The 20,507-nt window shown below is 38.2% G+C and overlaps 1 protein-coding gene across 2 annotated transcripts in view; it reads right to left on the bottom strand.

Moving 5' to 3' along the window:
- The window catches only part of Mbs (Myosin binding subunit), a 532,528-nt gene that overhangs the window by 271,440 nt on the left and 240,581 nt on the right, over positions 1-20,507 (bottom strand). For both annotated transcript variants that reach the window (XM_067156305.2, XM_067156306.2), the window contains exons 8-10: positions 14,194-14,273; positions 13,983-14,115; positions 9,229-9,325 (exon numbers count right to left, since the gene is read on the bottom strand). In XM_067156305.2, coding sequence (XP_067012406.2) covers positions 9,229-9,325; positions 13,983-14,115; positions 14,194-14,273 — 310 coding nt within the window. The remainder of the gene's footprint in view (positions 1-9,228; positions 9,326-13,982; positions 14,116-14,193; positions 14,274-20,507) is intronic.

Here is a 20,507-nt window from a genome sequence, read left to right as displayed (position 1 = left end):
GGTTCGAGTCGTCGTTGGTGGGGGAATCACCATCAGAATGTTGGCCAGCAAGGTAGGAGAGGTGGTATATAATTTTTGATCACTTGAATGCATGCCAAAAGCCTAAGATTCAATTCCAAACCTCTCCCCAGTGTTCATATAGAGTTTACTTACTCGTGTCAGATGCATACTTAATATATACCGTTAAAATAAAATAATTCTCACTCAGCAGGTTTCTATGGGACATGAAGATCCTGCACCGATCTAACAAATTGCCTCCACTGAACTCTCTTTTGGGAGAGTTCTTGCCAGTTGTTCACATTCAGACGTCTACATAGATTGAAGATTTCATTTTTCCATGAGCGACGTAGTCTTCCCACTGGTCTTTTTTGTGTTAGTTCTTCTTTAAAGATTCGTAAGACCATGCTATCATTTTCCATCCTTAGAAGATGACCAGCCCACTGAAGACTTCTGGAATTGATGATGATTATTGGTACTTGCTGTGATAGTGAGTGTATTTCTTTATTTGATCTCTTATTCCAGGTTGAGATATAGAATCAAAGTATAGTCCAAAAATTTTCCTGTAAATTTTATTTTTGAAAACCTGCAACTGATGTTCTTTTTTTTTTGTTAAACTCCATGATTCTGAAACACAAGGTAGAACTGGCCTGATGACAGTATTATATATGTTCAGTTTTGTATTTCTCATCAAATATTTTGATCCTAATAGAAGCTGTAGAGAGTAATACACCTTGTGAGCATCGTGTATTCTATCTGTATTCTTTCTATCCACTTCTCTTTGATTCTGTTCGCTAATCATAACTCCTAGGAACGTGAAAAGTTCAACTCGTTCAAAAGTAATAAAATAATAACTTAACTATTTACAAAAATTTACAAAGGAAACTGACCAAACTTACTGTACATCTAGATGGTGTTTTTCCACCAATACTGAGCCACACCTAGGGCAATGTCATCAGCAAGCATTAAATCTTGCTTTGAGCATAAAAATGGGCAGAGAGGACATTGGTACATATGGTTCACTGTTTATTCTTCACTGCTGTCGCACTTGCTGTCCTCTGATGTGAAGCCCCATAACTTAAGTGAGGACTTAGCCCTGCCAACACCAGTTCGTAATCGGTTAAGGGACCTCCAAGCACTCCAGTCTTCACTGTAGCCAGCCAGAGGATGTTCACGCAGCTCCATCCAGTCTCGCTGCTTAGATTTCCACAAGGAAAGTCTTGCCTTATCTGGTGGTCCTTTCAAGGGCTTTAATGTCTGGAGGAAATTTTTCCTGAATTTCAGCCTAGATTGAGATTGTTGATAACCAAACAGCTTCAACGCTCTCAACCCTCAGTCGTTCTTGATCAGCAGCGACTTCTCAATGAATACTTGGTGCAACGCCAGCAAGACAGTATAGCTTCTCAACAGGAGTAGGTTTTAGGCATCCTGTGATTAACCAACAAGCTTAATTCAGGGCAGGGTCCATAGTCTTGGCATGGGATGATCTATACCACACAGGGGATGCGTATTCTGCAGTAGAGTAATACTGAGCCAATGCAGTGGTACTAAGAAATTGTGCCTTTGCATCCCAGTTTGTACCTCGCAGCTTCCTCAGGATGTTGTTTCTGGCACTGACTTTGTGTTTGATGTTGGAACAGTGTTTTCTGAAAGCGAGGAGGCAGTCCAGCGTTACCCCTAGGTACTCTGGGGTGAAAGAATGTTTCGAGAGGGTTTCATTCCAGGAGTCATGTAATTTCCTTGATGCCTTTCTGTTCTTGAGGTGGAAAGCACAAAGTTGAGATTTTGACAGATTCAGCTTTAAGTGATTAGCCTTGTAATATGTGCCTAATTCCTTCGGAGCGCTGTCAAGAGCAAGTTCTACGTCTTCGAAAGCTGCACTCCGGCAGGCTAGTGCAAGGTCATCTGCATAGATGAAACATCTTGTTTTGTTAGGGAGTGGTTGGTCATTGGTATAGATAGTAAATACCAATGGAGCCAGTACACTTCCTTGGGGCAATCCATTTTTATCATCATCATCATCATCATCATCATCATTTTAACCATCTCCAGTTTCCCAGGTGCAGTGCAAGAGCGCTCTCCACTTATGTCTATACAAGTACACTACTACTACTACTTCAGTCGCTTTCCCTCCAGATCTTTGTCAAACCATTTTTGTGTTACCCTCTTCAGATCCATCCTTTTCAAGTGACCAAACCATCTCAATCTTGATGTTGCTAGAATTTTGTTGAGTGGTTTCACTTGGATATCTTTGTGAACTTTTTCATTCCGGATCTTGTCTCATTTTCCTCAGCACTGACCTCAGAAATTTCATTTCTGCAGCCTGGAGTCTGCCATAATCCCTTCTGTTGATGGTGCAAGTTTCCAGACCATATGTTGTTATTGGACTAAACACCATATCCTAAATATATAAGAATGTATTTATTTACTTATTTATTTATTACAACTTCTTTTTATGGCAAAGTTAGGGTGCCTGGCCCCCTCATATTTAACCACACCAAGGCATCTCATTTTACATCCAGTTTTCTCACGAACTACCGGCTAGATTTTGAAAATAATCACAGCTCTCAATCTGCAATGCCTATACCATTAACGTTATGTTTAGAAATCACCATTGTTCTGTTTTAAAACACAAAGTACTGTTGTAACGGACAATACAAAGACCTTGGAAAGGAACAAGTTCAATTATGAGTCCCTCGTTTACGTTATCGGTGTAAGACTTATTTGAGGTGAACATTTTATTCGACTCTCCCTGCATATTGAAATTGCAACATTGGCCTCAAAGCTTGTAACCTATTAACACACAACATGGATATAGAGAGAGCTCGCAGGGTACTGAGACTGTATGGAAAGAGTCAGAAGAAGTTAGAACGGTACTGAACTTGCAAGCACAACTTTCATTCATGGCTAAAGATAGTCATTTTGTAGAACTAAGAAATCTAGAACCAAAGCAACTGAAGTAAAAAGAAATCACACTGCAAAAGAGTAGTGTCACTACCAATCAAGATGAAAAAAGCAGACAGAACATGCATTAAATGATAGGGAACATATCACCTTCATGTCAGTAATACTCCACTGATACACTTCTTAGAGCAAACTTCCCAGTTGCCAATAGAGAAAACCTTTGGACTCCAAACTCTGGCCAGTAAAATAGTACATCAATGTCCTCCCCATACGTCTGAACCCACAGTCACTTGTTATAGTCATAATGAATTCAAATTGAAACAGTGGGCCAAGAGACTACACAGTGGAGATATCAGAAAAACCCTTCACTATTAAACAAATTTGCTTGTAGTCTGATGCTCTGTGCAATTGGTAAATATAATTATGCATTACCATACACTACATTTTTATTTATGCTTTTGAGACCTTTTTTCTTAAATATGAATATAAATTTTGCCTAAAAATTGTTATCGTTTTCATTCAGTAAAAATGAAACATTTTATTCTGTGCTTGTTTCAATACCCTGGATCATCATCATCTTTTACAGTTCCAGTTTCCCGGTACTGTTGGTGAGCCTCTTCCACTCTGCTTTATTGAAATACGTCCTGCTGTTAATGACGTCGTCCAGTGTCCTTCCCTGATCTACAATGTCCATCTTTATGATGTCCACCCTGCGGGTTCTTGGTCTAGCCACCATCGGTTTTCCTGCCACATGCCTTTCCAAGTTAACATAAGCTGTCCTTGCAGGCTCCATCTTCATAACATGCCCAAACCACCTCAATCTGGACATGCTGAGCCACTCTAACAATGATGTCTCAATCCCAGCTTCCTTTTTAACCACGTCATTACTCGTCCAGTTTTGTTTTTTGAATTGTGAACCTCAGGACCTTCATCTCAGATGTCTGCAACCTTGATGAGTCCTTAGTGAGGGTGCAGGTTTTGATACCACAGATTAAGATCACTATGAAATACCGTTTGAACATCACCAGCTTTGGTTTTGTTGGTACTTTGGGATCCCAGTGGAGAGTTCGTACTTGCTGGTAAAAGTGAGCTCTTCTGCACTTTGGATCAACGAGTGCTATTTAACACAGTCGCATACAACATTCAATTTAAGCTGAATGATCTATACCCTGCTTTACCTTACCACTGCCAGGCTGTGAAGTTCAGACAGTAGAGCACAGGACTTCTAACTCAAAGCTGGACAAGTTCAATCTTCACTCAATCCAGTTGTATTTGAAGGTAGTTAAATATGCCAGCCTTGTTGGTAGATTTACAGGCACGTAGTAAAAGAACTCCTCCGCGGTAAAATTCTGGCACCTCGGCATCCCCTAGAACCATATAAGTAGTACATACAACCAACAACATAACTATTATTTTCTTACCACCATTATCTTGGCGTTACTGCTGCTCTGTAGACGAGATACTAAGCTCTGGAAGCAGTTTCCACTAGGTTTTTACTGCTATCCATGATGGTAGATGTGCTCGGGTTAGTTTCTAGATATTCAGTCTTCTTGACATTTAGATGCAGGTAATCACGCTCATATTGGTCCGTACTGACTATGTAACTTGAGAAAAAATGTGTATGGATTTACCACCTAATCAACACATCATCATCATCATCATTTCCCTTTATCCAGCTGTAGCCAGGTAGGGGCAAATATGGTTCCTCCCCACTTTCTTCGGTCTTTCCACCACTCCTCCAAAACTGTGTCCCAGTCCAAGTTTCTTTCTATAATACTGCATCGGATTGTGTCCTTCCATATCAATCGTGGTCGTCCACGGCTTCTCCTTCCCTGCATTGGCGTTTCTAACACCTTTTTTGGCTTTCTATCACCTTTTTTGGCATTCTTTCATCACTCATTCGCTTTATGTGCCCAAACCATCTTAATCGGCTCTTCTCTATTCTATCATTCATTTTTTCCACTCTATTTTCTTCCTGGATTTTCTCATTTCTTATTTTGTCTCTTCTGCTCTTCTTCTGTATCATACTCCTCAAGAACTTCATTTTAGCTGCCTGTATTCGACTCTCATCCTTCTTTGCCACTGTCCAAGTTTCTGCTCCGTAAGTTGTTATGGGTACGAAATACATCTTGTACATAGTTTCCTTTGCTACCACTGGCACATCTTTGTCCCAAAACATGCTTCTTACACTATGATACACAATACACATTATAATCTAAAAAGATTATTTATCTAACAAAAGTGGACATGTTTCGGCTCTTGCAGCCATCATCAGCACCCAAAAACTAAAATAAGATTAACACATTGGAGACGTCGCTCGCAGAAACTACGGGCGCGCTATTTCATTGCTGCAGAGAATCTATGGGCACGTTTTCATTGTAGCTGCCGTATCTGCGAGCTGTGACTTCACTAGGATACTGTTGAAAGCTTCGATAAGCATAAAATGTACTAGTTATGAGCATAAGTCGGGAGGTCTTCTTTCAAGGTATTGATAACACAGGCACATTCCTACATAACCTGGGGGTGCGTCATCGTTGACTCTCACCTGTGAAATGGGTGGGAAAGTACGTATGGTACATGCAGACAGGAAGAGTGCATGTTTGAGAGGCAGGCTTGTTTGTGTAATTCTAGAGAATATTTAGCATATATAATTCAAGAGTACGAAATTTCGACAAGGAATCCATAATGGATGTTCTTATGGAAGACACAAGTTCTGAGGATGAAGATAACAATTACACAATAAGTAAACATGATGATTCTGGCGCTTCAGGCAAGTGAAAATGAAAATCCACAACCTGTTTTCCAGTCAATGACTGGGTCAGAGATGGGATGAATGAAGCCCACAACATGCAGCGAGGAATTGTGCCGGCTGCCGAGGCCTGTCGCACACCTCTGGGGCAATGATTAATGACTGACAGATGAAATGAAATGATAGTGGAGAGTGTTGCCTGGAATGAAAGATGACACAGAAAACCGGAGTACCTGAAGAAAAACCTGTCCTGCCTCCACTTTCTCCAGCACAAATCTCAAAAGGAGTGACCGGAATTTGAACCACGGTATCCAGCGGTGAGAGGCTGGCGCGCTGCCACCTGAGCCACGGAGGCTACGTGCTTCAGGCAAGTAAATGTAGATAATGAGCTAATTTCAAATTGGTGTGAAGTGTAACGTAGATTTATACCTCTCCCTGAAGTGGGTTGTGTAATACTGTTTTATACCATTTCCCAGAAATGTGCTTGTTTCCCGTGTACAGATGACAACCTGCAGCAACTCGATGCAAACCCGTCGTCAAACAATGAACAGTGGGAAAACAAATTACTGGTCATAAACAAGGATACCGGTGCCAATTGACCAACTAGGTTAGAATCTGTATTAGTGTGTTTCAGTAGATGTGACCACAATATTAGACATATTTGGAAATATTAACCGAACTGGCATCCATAGCAGCATCCGATTTTTTTTTTTGAAGTTCATAAAACTTATTATCTTAATAAATTTATATTTAAAAATTGCTGCGCTATTATGATAATTAAAACTCATTTTTATGTAGAAGAAAGTGTTATTTTTCTAAATATTCCAAAAGTTGTTATAATCATGGCTTACCCCCTACCACTGAAAAAAAAAAAAAACCTGCGATTTCTGGAGGGTTGCACATTCAAATACAGCCGTCTCCAATGTGTTAAGGACGTAAACACATTTGAAAGGAAATCATGAATATAGTAATGACATGTATCTTGATGATTGAGACAGTTCAAAACAAAATAGGAGCCTTTTTTTTAAATTTTAATAAGTGTGTGTACTGATGATGGCTCCTCCAAGAGCTGAAACATGTCCACTTTTGTTAGATAAATAATCTTTTTAGATTACAGTAAAACCTCGATGCATCGTTTTTCAAGGGGGAAGGGGAAAATGATGAAGGATGCAGGAAAACTATAAATGCGGGTGAGATATAAAATAGGGGGAAAGCAAAATAATAAAATATGGGTACTGTATTTGGGCATTTTTCGTCATGTAAATATGATGATAATAATAATAATAATAATAATAATAATAATAATAATAATAATAATAATAATAATAATAATAATAATGATGGTGTGTGGCTTCCGAAGCCAGATGCAGATCTTTCGAGTTGTCGCATGATAGGCGATCCACGCGCTTACGAAAATGCGACTCTACTTAAGATGAGGCACGCACACACAGCCCCCGAGCTGTCAGAATTAACCAACGAAAATTAAAATCCCTAACCCGAACATGACCTCTTCAACTGAAGGCTAACACGTGCTAACCATTCAGCCATGGAGCCAGACATGCTCATACTATACATAATGGTATCAAACCATTGAAATCATGGTATACAAGAAGAAAATAAAAAGTGCGACTTTTACCTCATTTCGTTTCACTTTTCCTTACATTTCGTAGTAATTGGAAAACCTTCAAGGTAAGTTCCCTTATTGCAAATTAATGATATATGTGTATATTATGGTGATAAAATGTATTTTGGTAAAGATTCTGTAGACCCTTCACGAACGATAGGTTAGAGATCCTACATGGTGGCGCAGCTCAGACAATGTCACAGAGGTTAGAAAATCAACATGGTGCGCCTCGTACGATGTCACAGCGGGCTAAGCGATGCTGCCCACTTAGGAATTAGTTTCAAGACCAGGCTAGTGCAAAGATTATTGGTCTGGCTTTGTTAGGTCTGGCTTGTAACAAGACAACTGGGCAGGGGGTCAACAAAGTGGTCAACAGGCCTCTAGCATCCCACACACATCACAAGGTACAACGTGTTTAATAACCCCGTGACTAATTAAAACAAACATCACGCCATGACTATTTTAAACTCTGCGACTTTCTCATTTTCAACGAAGCTGGCAGCCCTAGTCAGCCAATAGCAACACAGACAATGGTGGCTAATTAGTGTTTTACAGTCCCTCCGTTTTAATTCTTGTAAATAAGAATACTTCTAGGGGCCAGTCAGTGGGTCAAGGAGAAGCATTGGCGCCAGGAGGCTCATAGTGAGGTTGCACATGAAGAACCTGCGCACAGCACTCCAGCCTACGAGATCCTTGCTCGAGACTAGCAACTCGTAATCATTCGTACATTCTCACGTAACAGGTTGCCGCTATTATATGCTAAGAGTATTCAGCTGTCTCTAAATTCAAAAAAACTGTTGCGTATATTTTTCTTACGTTCGATCGATCCATGCGGAAAAATTGTGGCCGAGGTCAAATATCTTTTTGACGATCGATGCGATATAACGACAGTTCGAGGAACGATAGATGCAGGGAAATTTAACATTGGTTTATATGGAACATTTTTGGGACCGAATAAATTGAACGATGGATATGGGAAAATGACAGTTCCGGGAACAATGTATCAAGAATCTACTGTACATTGTGTATTGATTAGGTGGTTAATCTATATACAATTTTTTCTTCTCAAATTTAGGTGGAGGTCGAATTAGCTTAGTCTCACAATGTTTGAACACAGTCCTGCAGTTCCTCTTTGGTTGTGGCAGCAAGTACGATGTTGGCAGATAGCAATGTCCAAGAAAGGGACTGGTATAAATCACAGGAGAAGTATGAAAAGCCGAATTGTTGAACTTCAACTCGCACAGCAGAGCGCCTCACTCTGTTACTGGTGTTCTCATCAAGCACTGAGATACTGTCTCTGAAAAGCCATGGTCTCGCAAACGCATACTATACATTAGCCATTGCACAACATGATCTAGTCTTTTTCCAGGTTGAGGAATGCCAGCATAGTGGCTTGTTCTTTTTTCAGTGTTTCTCTAGAAGATATGCATCAGAAGTACTGAATCCCTTCATAAAACCAAAGTGACTGATGCCTTATTTTGATTATTTACCACAGCATATCCTACTATAGTTTCAAAATACATTCACTGACAAAAAATATTTGTCAAGGTTGTACTGTAGTAAGAAAGAAATCATGCTATCATAACAGCTCACACGAGAGAGATCAAAATCCCATGATACTACTAAGAAATTCCAGCAAACACTATAATGAGTGCATAGCATATAATAAAAATTCTCCACTTTCTTTTTAGTCTATAGACCTCCCTGACCCTTGAAGATATGTGTGTCCTCCAACATCATTTAACACTAATGTATTCACACTCAAATCTTTCTAATCACTGAACACCCTGCCGCTATAGCATCAAACATACAGACAGTGCAACTAATAGGAAGTAACAGCAGATGCTTTTTAATTTTCCTCCAACTCTTAATAGGTAAGCATTAGAGATTGTTTCTACTGACAGCAATAAAACTTGAATACAAGCCACTTTATAAAAACAACTGCTCTACTTACTTCTCATCCGCTTCGAAGCTCTGCGTTCTCCTCAACACAACGTCCGAGGTGTTACTTCCTGCCGTTGGAGAAGTAGCCTTGTCCTTTTCGCCAATACCTGTCAATACGAGAAGTAAAGTGAAGCATCTATGAAACAAAATTCAATATTCTATGTTCACATCTTACCTGAAACTAGTGGCATTTGATAACAGTGCAGGTTTTATGTGAACACTTATTGTATGAAAATTTACAGGATCAAAATGAAAAACAAGATGTTTTGTTTTAACATTAACAAATTTAGTACTATCGCCATAGTTACAGCATTGCACGCACATGAATATCCAAGAAGTCAGTGCCCTGGAGGATGCAGACAGAATGGCAGTACAGATAATTTCTAAATAATGAAGTTTATTGATGTACAATCACATTTACTCTTATTTTGCTTGTGGTTAGACGACCCTTGACACTGGTATGAGAAAATGGAGACATGTAAAGAGCCTTGAGAACAAAGCCATAAATCTAACCTAAACTTAACTGAAAGGAAGGAACAAAGGTTCCGAAAGAGAACTGCTCAATACGTCAGCAGATGTCGGAAGAGGAAATCCGTCATAAACATGCGACTGTAATGTGTCTGGTGCTAGGTATCAGGCCTGTTGTATTATGTTAACAGATCTATCCGTTTCAATACCTTGGGTGTAATATCCTTAAATATTTACAATATACGCAACTAGATAACAACTTGTGAATGAAGATGAACGAAATGCGGATGCGAATCGTATTTTGTATATCCACGCAGGGCTCTAGCCATAACAACGTATCCAAATTTGAAAAATACACAGAATTGGTCATCTGAGCATACAGTTTCAAATGTAAGTACAGAATGCTGCTCAGATTGTCATGGAAAATTCACGATGCCATCATGAAATTAGAACTCAAATAGCTACGATAAAGCAAGCATTCCGTGACAATTCCTGATATGTCAAGGTACAATGTCCCTCATCGTAAATTAACAGATAATGTTTGGTCTGTTGCATTGTTCTCTGCTAAAATATGGACATTCAATAATAAAAATTAAAAAGAGACACCAAGAAGTTGGAAAATTTGAAGATGTAATAATGGTATAAGCTGGACAAGAAGGATGACTAAGACGATGTACAAGAGAAGAGGTAGCTCATGTGGATAGGTCATAGGCCCACATAACTTCACTCTTCTGGCAGTTGTGTATTTCTTCATCCACAGGTTAGCACGGGGAAATAAAGGCATACCTGCCAACTTTACAAAACCAAAAATCAGGATATAAAAATAGACGAAACTGCTTATTCTACATGTCTTGCACAATACAGGAGTTCTTCTTCTTCTTCTTCTTCTATGATCACATAGGATCACTTTAGTCAGTCCATCGTTCAGGTCTCTTTGATGGGACTGTTTGGGCTTTGCGGTCCTCTCAGCACCTCTTCAGACGCTCGGATCTTCGTGCCCTTTCCTCAGTTGAAAATGTGCGTGTTGTTGGTTTGTTTTGTGTAAGGGTAAAGCAGAGGTTTGTATTCTTCAGTTTTGTATTCAATTTTATCTTATTTGTGGTGTCTTCTGTTGTAAGGCCTGTTTCCTTTAGATCCTCTCTTACTTCTCTGATCCATTTACATCGTGTTGCGGTATTTTTTGAGATGAGATTGTGTTGTACTAGTTGTTTCAGAAGTCTCGAATCCTACATTCTCATGATATGTCCAAAGAATCCCAGTCTCCTCTTATGCATAGTATCTGTAATGGGTTCTAGCACTGTGTACACGACTTTGTTAGGTAATAACCGCCACTGTCCATCTTTCTGGTATTTTTTGTTGATGCAGGTTCTTCCAATCCTCCTTTCAATTATCTAAAGTCTGTCTCTTTGATTGTTTATTCAGGTGAAAAAATGTTTCTGCTGCATATGTAGCTTCCGGTTTTATAACTGTGTTGTAGTGCTTTATTTTTGCATATATTGATGAGATATTTCTTTTTGTAGACATCCCATGTTAATTTTTGTGCTTTAGCTAATCTATTTGTTCTTGCTGGGATTGAGATTTTTTCATTTAGGTTATGTGTTATTACTTCTCCAAAATATTTAAATTGAGTTACTATTTTGGTTTTATTACCAATTATGGTAACTTTTTAGTTGTGTTGGTTTTTGGGGCATAATTTCTGTTTTTTCAAATGATATTTTGAGGCCAATTTTATTCGCAATGTTTTGAAGTTCTGATATCTGGTTTTTTGCTTCTTTTATGTCCACTGCTAGTAATGCTAAATCGTCAGCAAAACCCAGGCAATTTGTTTTGATTTTTCGGCCAATCTTTATTTTGGGGGGACCATTCCCTCATTACCATTTCTAGAGCACAATTAAATAATAATGGTGAGAGCCCATCTCCCTGCCGTAGTCCAGTTTCAATTTCAAATGTCTCTGATGTTTCACCCCTAAACTTCACTTTTGATTTGGTGTTAGTGAGGGTCAATTTTATCATGTTTATTAATTTGGGGTGTAGTCCAAGGTGTCTTAAAATTTTAAACAGAGATTCTCTATGGATGCAATCATAAGCTTTCTTGAAATCTACAAATGTTATCAGCATATCTCTGTTTCTTCTCCTGTTATAGTCCATTATCAACTTAAGACTCATGATCTGATCAGGACAGCTCCTCTAGGGTCTGAAACCTCCTTGATATTCTCCTAGTTCTTTCTCAAGTTGTAAACTTATCCTATTAAGGATGATTATTGAAAATATTTTATATGTTATGTCTAGGAGCGAGATTCCCCTGCAGTTATCAGGGCCGGTTTTGTCTCCTTTTTTGTGCAGTGGGTGAATGAGGGCTGTTGTCCAGTGTTCTGGTAGTTCTTCTGTAATCCAGATAGAGACAAGTTGTTGGAGGAGGGCAAATTTTACTGATGTTCCTGCATATTTCTAGATTTCCGCAAAAGTCTGATCTTCTCCTGGTGCCTTGTAGTTTTTAAATTTATTCAGAGCTTGGTAGACTTCCTTTATTGTGGGGGGGATTGATGTTCTCTGGTGGTGATTTTTTCGGGGTGTTGGTGTCCAAATGAAGGAGTTCTGTAGGCTACTCACAATTTAAAAGCTTGTTGATATATTTAGCCCGAATTTCTGCATTGTCTTTATTGTTATGAGCCAGCTTACCATTTTCATCCTTCATCAGTAGGGTCGGGGGTTCATATTTTTGGAGCTGCTTTCTGAAGGTTTTGTAGTAGTCCCTTGATTGAGTTTTATTGAATTGTTCTTCAGTTAACTGCAGTGTGTCCTTATGATGTCTTTTCATTCTTCTTAAGACTTGGGTAGTTTCTTTTCTCTGTTTTACTAGATTTTGATAGGATATTTCGGTTTTTTGGGACTGATGTAATAGCCATGCCTGATGTCTACTATGGAGTACTATGGTATATATAATAACACATTGTCTCAAAACCGGACTGTTGCTATAAGAGGCTACAAGGCTAAGAATTACACATCACTATTCCCTCATAGGAAGTATGCGAGTGAGATGACCGGTCCCTAATAAGCCTTCAGAAAATATTATAAACTCATGCTCCACATGTGTGAATCAGTCATGCACAGATGCCATTACTTAGCAAATGCTAAAATTAATATATTGCATCACACACCCACGCAATTATGCGAAGCGCAATGCTATTTTTATCAAGTAATAAATTAAAATTTGCCAGAATTGTCTCCAAATGGCTCATAAAATCTCTAGAAAAGTCACTAGTCACTGTGAAATTCTGTCACTACATTACTAAAATAGACTCCAAATATAGCGACTAGTCTCTAGAATCAACTAGACTGATGTAAACGAACACAAACATAGCACGCAAGAACGAGAGATTTACAGTCTAGATACGTGTCACGATATACAGGTTTCAATAAACATCGCACATTCGCGCGCATTTCTTATGTTAATAAACGTTTATATTTGAAAATGGCCAATGAGCGAAGGACTTTTGGCAACTGGTGTACAATGCTGAAATGGCGGGATCTGAAAATAAATGTTTGAAAGTACACCAAAAAATAAGCTAAAATCGGGAGATATAATAGAATAATCGGGAGGCGGGAAAACTATAGAAAATCAGGAGTCTCCCACCTAAACCGAGAAATTTGGTAGGTATGTGAAGGTAAAAAAAAAATCCAGGTTATTTTAAATAATTTAGCCCATAGTAAAATGACGTGGTTCAATTCTCTTTTCAGTATTTCCTCAAAAATACCTCATCTTTTATCCATGGAAAAAAGGGGGAGAGATAATGAAAATTCTGCGTGCAAAGTCAGCAGCTAAGCCACAGTGCTTGAATTTACCTTGGCAATAATTAAGATTTCAAAATAGAAATCACCAAGACTGACAATTCTCACATGCACTCCTACAAAAAGTCACGGGGCATGAAGACCTTATAAAACATTCAAACACTCCATTGCAGAGAGTCACGTGTACTCATTGTTACCAAGAACTCAAACTCCTCGCCTGCCAGCCAGGAGCCTGGATTGCAATCAAAACCAGCATCACTGCACGTCCTTCACCTCATGTTCACTGTTTATAGCCCAATGTCACAAGACTGAAGTTATAATTATTTCAACAGTTATATCATGAGGTCAGGAATGAAGTGAAGAAGTAAGCCCAAGGACAAGCATTTAAAGACTCTCCTGAGTAATCCTGGTCTTCACATGCTCTCAAACGAGTCCCTGGGGGAGGTGCATACTGCAAATAGCAGAACTGAGACCTAAATTCCAAGCACCTATGAATACAAGACTTACGTGATATAAGAGGTTTGTTGGAAGGTTCTTCGTGCCCATCGCATTGACGATTCCGCAACGAGCCTGGACGCCGGCTGATGAATAAGGGCGATTCATCGTTTTCTGTAGGAGTAAGCGGTGGTGAGGACGGAGCCTGTAAGAAGACACCAATTAAACATACACTGCCACTGGTAACAGAGCACATAAGATACCACAGTGAACAGCAACTCACCACACTAGGAACTGTTTTGTTGACTTCTTGACTAAGAGGTATTCTTGGGGTTTCATCGCGATTCACCCTGTTCTTCTTCTCTGTAAGAAGAGTACTAAACTGAAAACTCATCCAATAACTCTCAATAAACATGCTAAAGCATAGAAGTAAAACAAGTATGCCACAGTAATGAATTAGTTTTTTCAGTAAAAGTCCGGAATGCATCTTCCTAGTAGAGAAGTCAAAATGATTTGATCTTGGTCTAAAATGACATTCAGTAATTATTCACAGTGTAGTTTTACCTGCCTTAGTGCAGGCAAATTTTAGGACAGGAGCTTACTTCAGAGTTCATGGCACCAAGGAACCAGATATTGTTGACAATATATTTTATGACTCAAGCAGCTTTACAAGTTACAACTCTCATATTTGTTCCGTATTGAAGGTGATCATTCCATACATATTATATAGGTGGTTTTATTAAATATTCTTGTAATATTCTTGATATATATATCAAGCAGCTTTTTTGAGTCAATGCAAATAGTCAACATCATTTGGACTACTTGCGTATCAATTATGACACTCTATACTGCATATGATGCTGATGATGCTTGTGTTTTTAAGGGGCCTAACATCGAAGGGCCTCGGCTATTGTGTCCTAACAATTCAATGCATCTAGGCTGCCTGCAACATTCCATTTTACTTGGCAGTGAACACTGGACCTCTGTTGGGAGATCTATGGCCAAACTAAGTTATTGCAACACTGGGCATTTCACATCAAGATTTAAGTTCATTGTAGAGGGCCTCCTGACATTTATGTGAAGAAATAAGCTGAAAAAAATAATTTACCATGTCTTATCAGATATGAATTCCCTGTGAACAATGTGACCTTGCCGCGGTGCAGAGGCTTGTGCGTCCCAATGAAGCAGATAGCCGAGCTGCAGGCGCAATGACATCGGACGGGTACCAGACTAACGAATGGTTCATCGAAAAGGGGGTAGCAACCTTTCAGAAGTTGTAATGGGTGGCAATCTAGATGACTGACTGATATGGCCTGGTAATAATACTCAACATGGCTTAGCTGAGTTGATTCTGCTACACGGCTGAAAGCAATGGGAAACTACAGCCGAAACTAACTCCTGAGGACATGCAGCTCTCTCTGTATGAATGATTTACTGATGATGGCTTCCTCCCGGGTAAAATATTCTGGATGTAAAATAGTCCCCCATTTGGATCTCCGGGCGGGGATTACACAAGAGGGGGCATTCATCGGGAAGATGGATGCTGACATTCTGCAAGTCGGAACGTGGAATGTTAGAAGTTTGAATCATTGTGGTAGGTTAGAGAATCTGAAAAGGGAGAGGATAGACTTAATTTAGATTTAGTTGGTAGGAAGAGCATAATTTTAGGTCAGGTGGCTACAGAATTATCAACACAAAAGGTTGTATACAATTCAACGTTTACATGGAGTATACATTTAAACTCTAGAATAGCTTCTCAATGCAAGTTTAATTTTAATTGAAGATTTTTAATTAGGATAACTCCTCAATGTACAGTGCTTTGTACATGACTGAAGTAAAGTTATTTTACTGAATTATATTTATGGTGGTGATAAAACAAATAATGCACTGAAGAAACCTTTAAACAATGTGAAACTTGTATGCTTAAGGAATAAACAATACTTACAGGCTGTGTGAATATTATCTTTAATATAAGATTGATTCACCAATATGGTTGATAAGTTTTTTTCTTTCTTTAGTCACGTCTGAAGAGGAGAAAGATTACCGAAGTTTGGTAGAAGCAATACATATTAAGGCTTCCTAAAATTATCGTTAAAATAATTATAACACTCCATTTCGATACTGTGGCATATTGTACACATACACTGCAGTATAAAGCTCTACCACCAAAAACATATTCTTCAGAAGAATTGTTAGCAAACACCTCAGGACCAATTGTTGAAACCAAAGATGATTTAAAGTTTTCCAAGAAACATCACTCAAATTAACATAGGAATGTGAAAACATATATCCTCCCCAAAATGAGGACATCTTCAGTAGTTATAAATAAGGACAACAATGAAGGTAGAATTCTCACTTGCTAGACAATTATGAAGAAATTAAATTGGTCATTAATGTTTCTGCAAATCTGTCCATTTACCTTAATCTCTGGTCCATATGATTAATGGGTTCGAGCACTGAGAAACAGTGGTGTACAAATTTGTACGCGAGTTACTTTTTTTAAACATTGCTTTAGCACATAGTGTTATAATGGTAGTCCAACATATATAAGGATCAAGGTGAAGTAAAGTGCCTTCCCTGAAAAGATAATATCACCAAGATAAATGCACAGCTACAAAAAATGCAGCTTTTACCCCACATCAGATAATCTGGGAGTCAACTTCACAACTTCATGCAAACCTTAATGCTACTGAAGTACAATAAACTGACCAACTTGGCAGATAATACAACAGAGCTCTATAAGGGCAAATGTGTAGCTAATTTGGAATGGACAGTCCAATATTCCATTTCTAACGGGAATGTTTATAAAAGTTCAAGATTTCAAGCATTATTTTGAGGGATAAAAATAATTTAAATACACTTACAACTTTAATGACAAGCAAATCAAGGAGAATTATGGCATTTGCTTTAATTACCACAAATACAATAATTAACAATGACTTGTGATCTCGCATTGTGTTTCTGAAGGATCATGTCATAGCAATGTAGGTGACAGTTCTGGCAAAACATAAGCACCATAAAACACTTTGAGGAATTCTCTCAAAATATGGCCACATCTTAAAGCAATAAATAAGTGCCAAAACATTACACCCACTTTGGAAAAAAACTTTTAGAATACTAGAAAACAAGTGTTGGAAATTTTTAAAGAATACAAGCCACGACTGTATTGCTGCACAAAATTTTCAGAGTCAATATCGGTACTATATGCTAAAAGCAGAAAAGAGTAGCTGGATAAAGACCACCTCTTTGTGGGGCTAAAAACTGGACCTAAACCTCAACACTTTGGTCACACATCTATTAATTGTTTAAAATAATTGTCATGTATATGATCAGCTCACAAATGAACTTCCTGTTTTTTTATTTAAAGTGCACTGTCTTCATTTAATATTTGAAATTTAAATTTGAAATAGGAGAGAAGTAAGTAAGGTGTCTTAAATCTGCCTTTTGAACCTGAAAATAGCAAAACTAGGTCCTGCTGGAATATTCGCTGCTTATCAACCAACAGAGTATCACTTAGGTCATTTTGAATATACTGGTATATAACATATCAACCCGCAATGTAGTTTGCATCTTGAGTTATGAATTTTCAAATGCTAAATAGGCCACTCCTTCCCCTCATCAAGTGAAATGTGCAGTATACATAGTCATGCTTTAATGCCTGTCCTTGCATGTGTGTGAAACAAAGAGACATTGTAACATACTACCCTGGAAAGGAAGCAGTTTGAGGTAAACTTTTGCAGTCAACATGGAGTGGGCAGTAAAAGAGAACCAACCGTACTGCTGCAAGTGTGTTGCACTAGCATAACAAGATTCCAGTGGAGATTTTTACATGTAACTGCTGCAAATACCAAGTAAATCTGTGTTATTGAATGACACAACAAGGTTTCCTCTATAGAGGATATGGTTAGAAGCAGTCAATTAAGCAATACAAGGACATCAGGCAGCATCAAAGCTGTCACTTTTATTCCTCGGCGAGGAAACCATGGCAAGGGAAATTAAAATACCACCATAAATGATGTTACACATCATTAAAGAAGCCCTTAATCTTGGAGAGAACTGAAGAAGCACGACACAGAGACACGTAACAGCCACAAGAACCACCACGATATTGTCACTGCTAATTCTCTTCACAGAAAAGAACATTTTCACCGTGGAAGGAAAACTGAACCACCAAAATGACTATGTATACTTTCAGCTCTTCAGAAACTGCTGCCAACCTTTCAAAAAATGGAATGAGCACCTGGCATCAGTGATGGTTTAGTATTGAGGAGTATCATGTGAGGGAGCCACATCACTGCAGTTTTCCAAAGAAGGAAGCAAGATATTGTTAGGTGCCAGCCCTGTGTTAGCCCCCTTTGGTACTTCCTGAAGGGGCTACTGAGTCAGATGACCAGGGATCTCCCAGCTGACCTGGAAGGCAGGGCCGCTCTTTCCGTGTATTGTTCTCGTTGGCTGGTTTACCTGCAAGTTTCTGGGAGATGCAACGGAGAATGTTCTGCCTCAAGCCATCTCGTAAATATTCTGGAACACATCACTCGAGCTATAAAAAGGGAGGCTAGCCGCGGACAGTCAGTCAGTTGAAATAATATCAGTAAGTTATTTTATTAATTTGGCCACCTAAACAATACAATAAATCTTGTCTTTGTTGAATTACATTGACATGTTAATTAAAATGGTACATGTTTCGCCTTACATATAGGCATCATCAGCCATGGGTTTTTGAAATAAAATCAGGCACCAGATTTACATATAAATAAAATAAAACTAATTTATAAAAAGCCTTGAAGAGACTTGAAAGAAAATTAACATATGATAAGAGACTATTACAATGTTGGTTTTAAAGACTATGCTATGAGTGAGAAGTTTACATTTGGTGAAAGTATTTGCAATAGTGACATTGGAAGACTACTATTATAAGTAAAATGAGTACAGCAAGTGATAAAATGCTATAAAATGATGATGACCGACTAGTGGTTAGAACTAGATAATGAGAATGACTATCAAAATTGTATTTTTTTAAATATAGTGTTGAATAAAATAATGTTGAAAGATGGTTAAGTGACCTGTAATTATTTGTTTAAGTCAGATAAAAGTCTAAAGTCAATAGCATATGGTGATGATGTGGTTCACTTTGATTTTATTTATATCTTGTCAGAATCATACATAAGTTTTAAATTAAATGTGAGGAAAGAACATAAAACATAAATCACAACGTAAATTCTTCAGTGACGAAGAGCCACATTAAACTATGCGAGCCCAAAACCTTGCAACATCAAGTGCATTTGGCTTTGCTTTAACCAGGTCTTCTGTTATGCAACTGAATGTGCATGAACTACATTGCAGCAAATGGGCTGTGGTCCGCTCTTCTCGTATGTTGACTCCTAGCGTTTCCTTTTACAGATTCTACTTTTGATCCAACATTCAACACGTTAGCTGCATTCAATTGTCACACTGCCTTTTCGACCAGCATGTCAACAAACCTACATGTCTTAACGTTATAGCATCATACCAAATGAGATGGTCCATAGAGGTCCAATATCAACATTGTATATTAAACTTCAAATACAACCTCGTACTTCATCAAAGTGAACCACATCATCACCATATGCTATTGACTTTTATCTTACGTAAACAAATAATTACAGGTGACTTTACCATCTTTCAACATTATTTTATTCAACACTATGTTTTAAAAAATACGGTTTTGATTGTCATTCTCATTATTATCTAGTTCTAACCGCTAGTCGGTGAACATAATTTTATAGCAATTTTACCACTTGTCTATAACAAACTGTTGCTTTATTCATTTTACTTATAATAGTAGTCTTCCAATGTCACTATTGCAAATACTTTCACCAAATGTAAACTTCTCACTCATAGCATAGTCTTAAAACCAACATTGTACTAGTCTCTTATCATGTGTTAATTTTCTTTCAAGTCTCTTCAAGGCTTTTTATAAATTAGTTTTATTTTATTTATATGTAAATCTGGTGCCTGATTTTATTTCAAGGTTAAAGCCTTTATTTCTAATATTTTTGGACATTGAGAAAGCATACGACAGTGTACCAAGGGAAAGAATTTGGCAATGCATGAAAGAACTTCAAGTGCAAGACAGCCTCATAGACAAAGTGAAAATGTTGTATAGTGGGAACAGAAGCTGTATTCAAGTAGGATGTGGTTTGTCGGACTGGTTTGAAACAAAGAGAGGAGTGCAGCAGGGCACCTCATTGTCACCATTTCTATTTATTATTGTAATGGATGTAGTAATGAAATCTATTAAAAGAAAAGAACATGGAGATATCAAAGCCTTCACATATGCAGATGATGTTGCGATCTGGAGTGACTCAGAGGAGGAATTGGGAGAGAGAATGCGAAGCTGGAATGAGGAGTTTAAGAAATATGGTTTAAACGTCAGCAAGACCAAAACGGTGGTGATGAAAGTGTATGAGGAAGGAGCAGAACCAATAGTCATGTTAAATGAAGCCCAACTGGACAGCATTCCAGTTTTCAAATACTTGGGTAGCGTTATATCAAATGACAACCTAGCAGAACATGAGGTGAACAATCGAATCAATAAGGCAACACAATTTTACCACC

This window comes from Anabrus simplex, chromosome 12 (assembly GCF_040414725.1).
Source record: "Anabrus simplex isolate iqAnaSimp1 chromosome 12, ASM4041472v1, whole genome shotgun sequence".
In the NCBI taxonomy this organism is placed as follows: domain Eukaryota; kingdom Metazoa; phylum Arthropoda; class Insecta; order Orthoptera; family Tettigoniidae; genus Anabrus; species Anabrus simplex.
The sequence above is the reverse complement of the archived record's forward strand: the minus strand, read 5'-3'. Positions and strand labels throughout refer to the sequence as shown.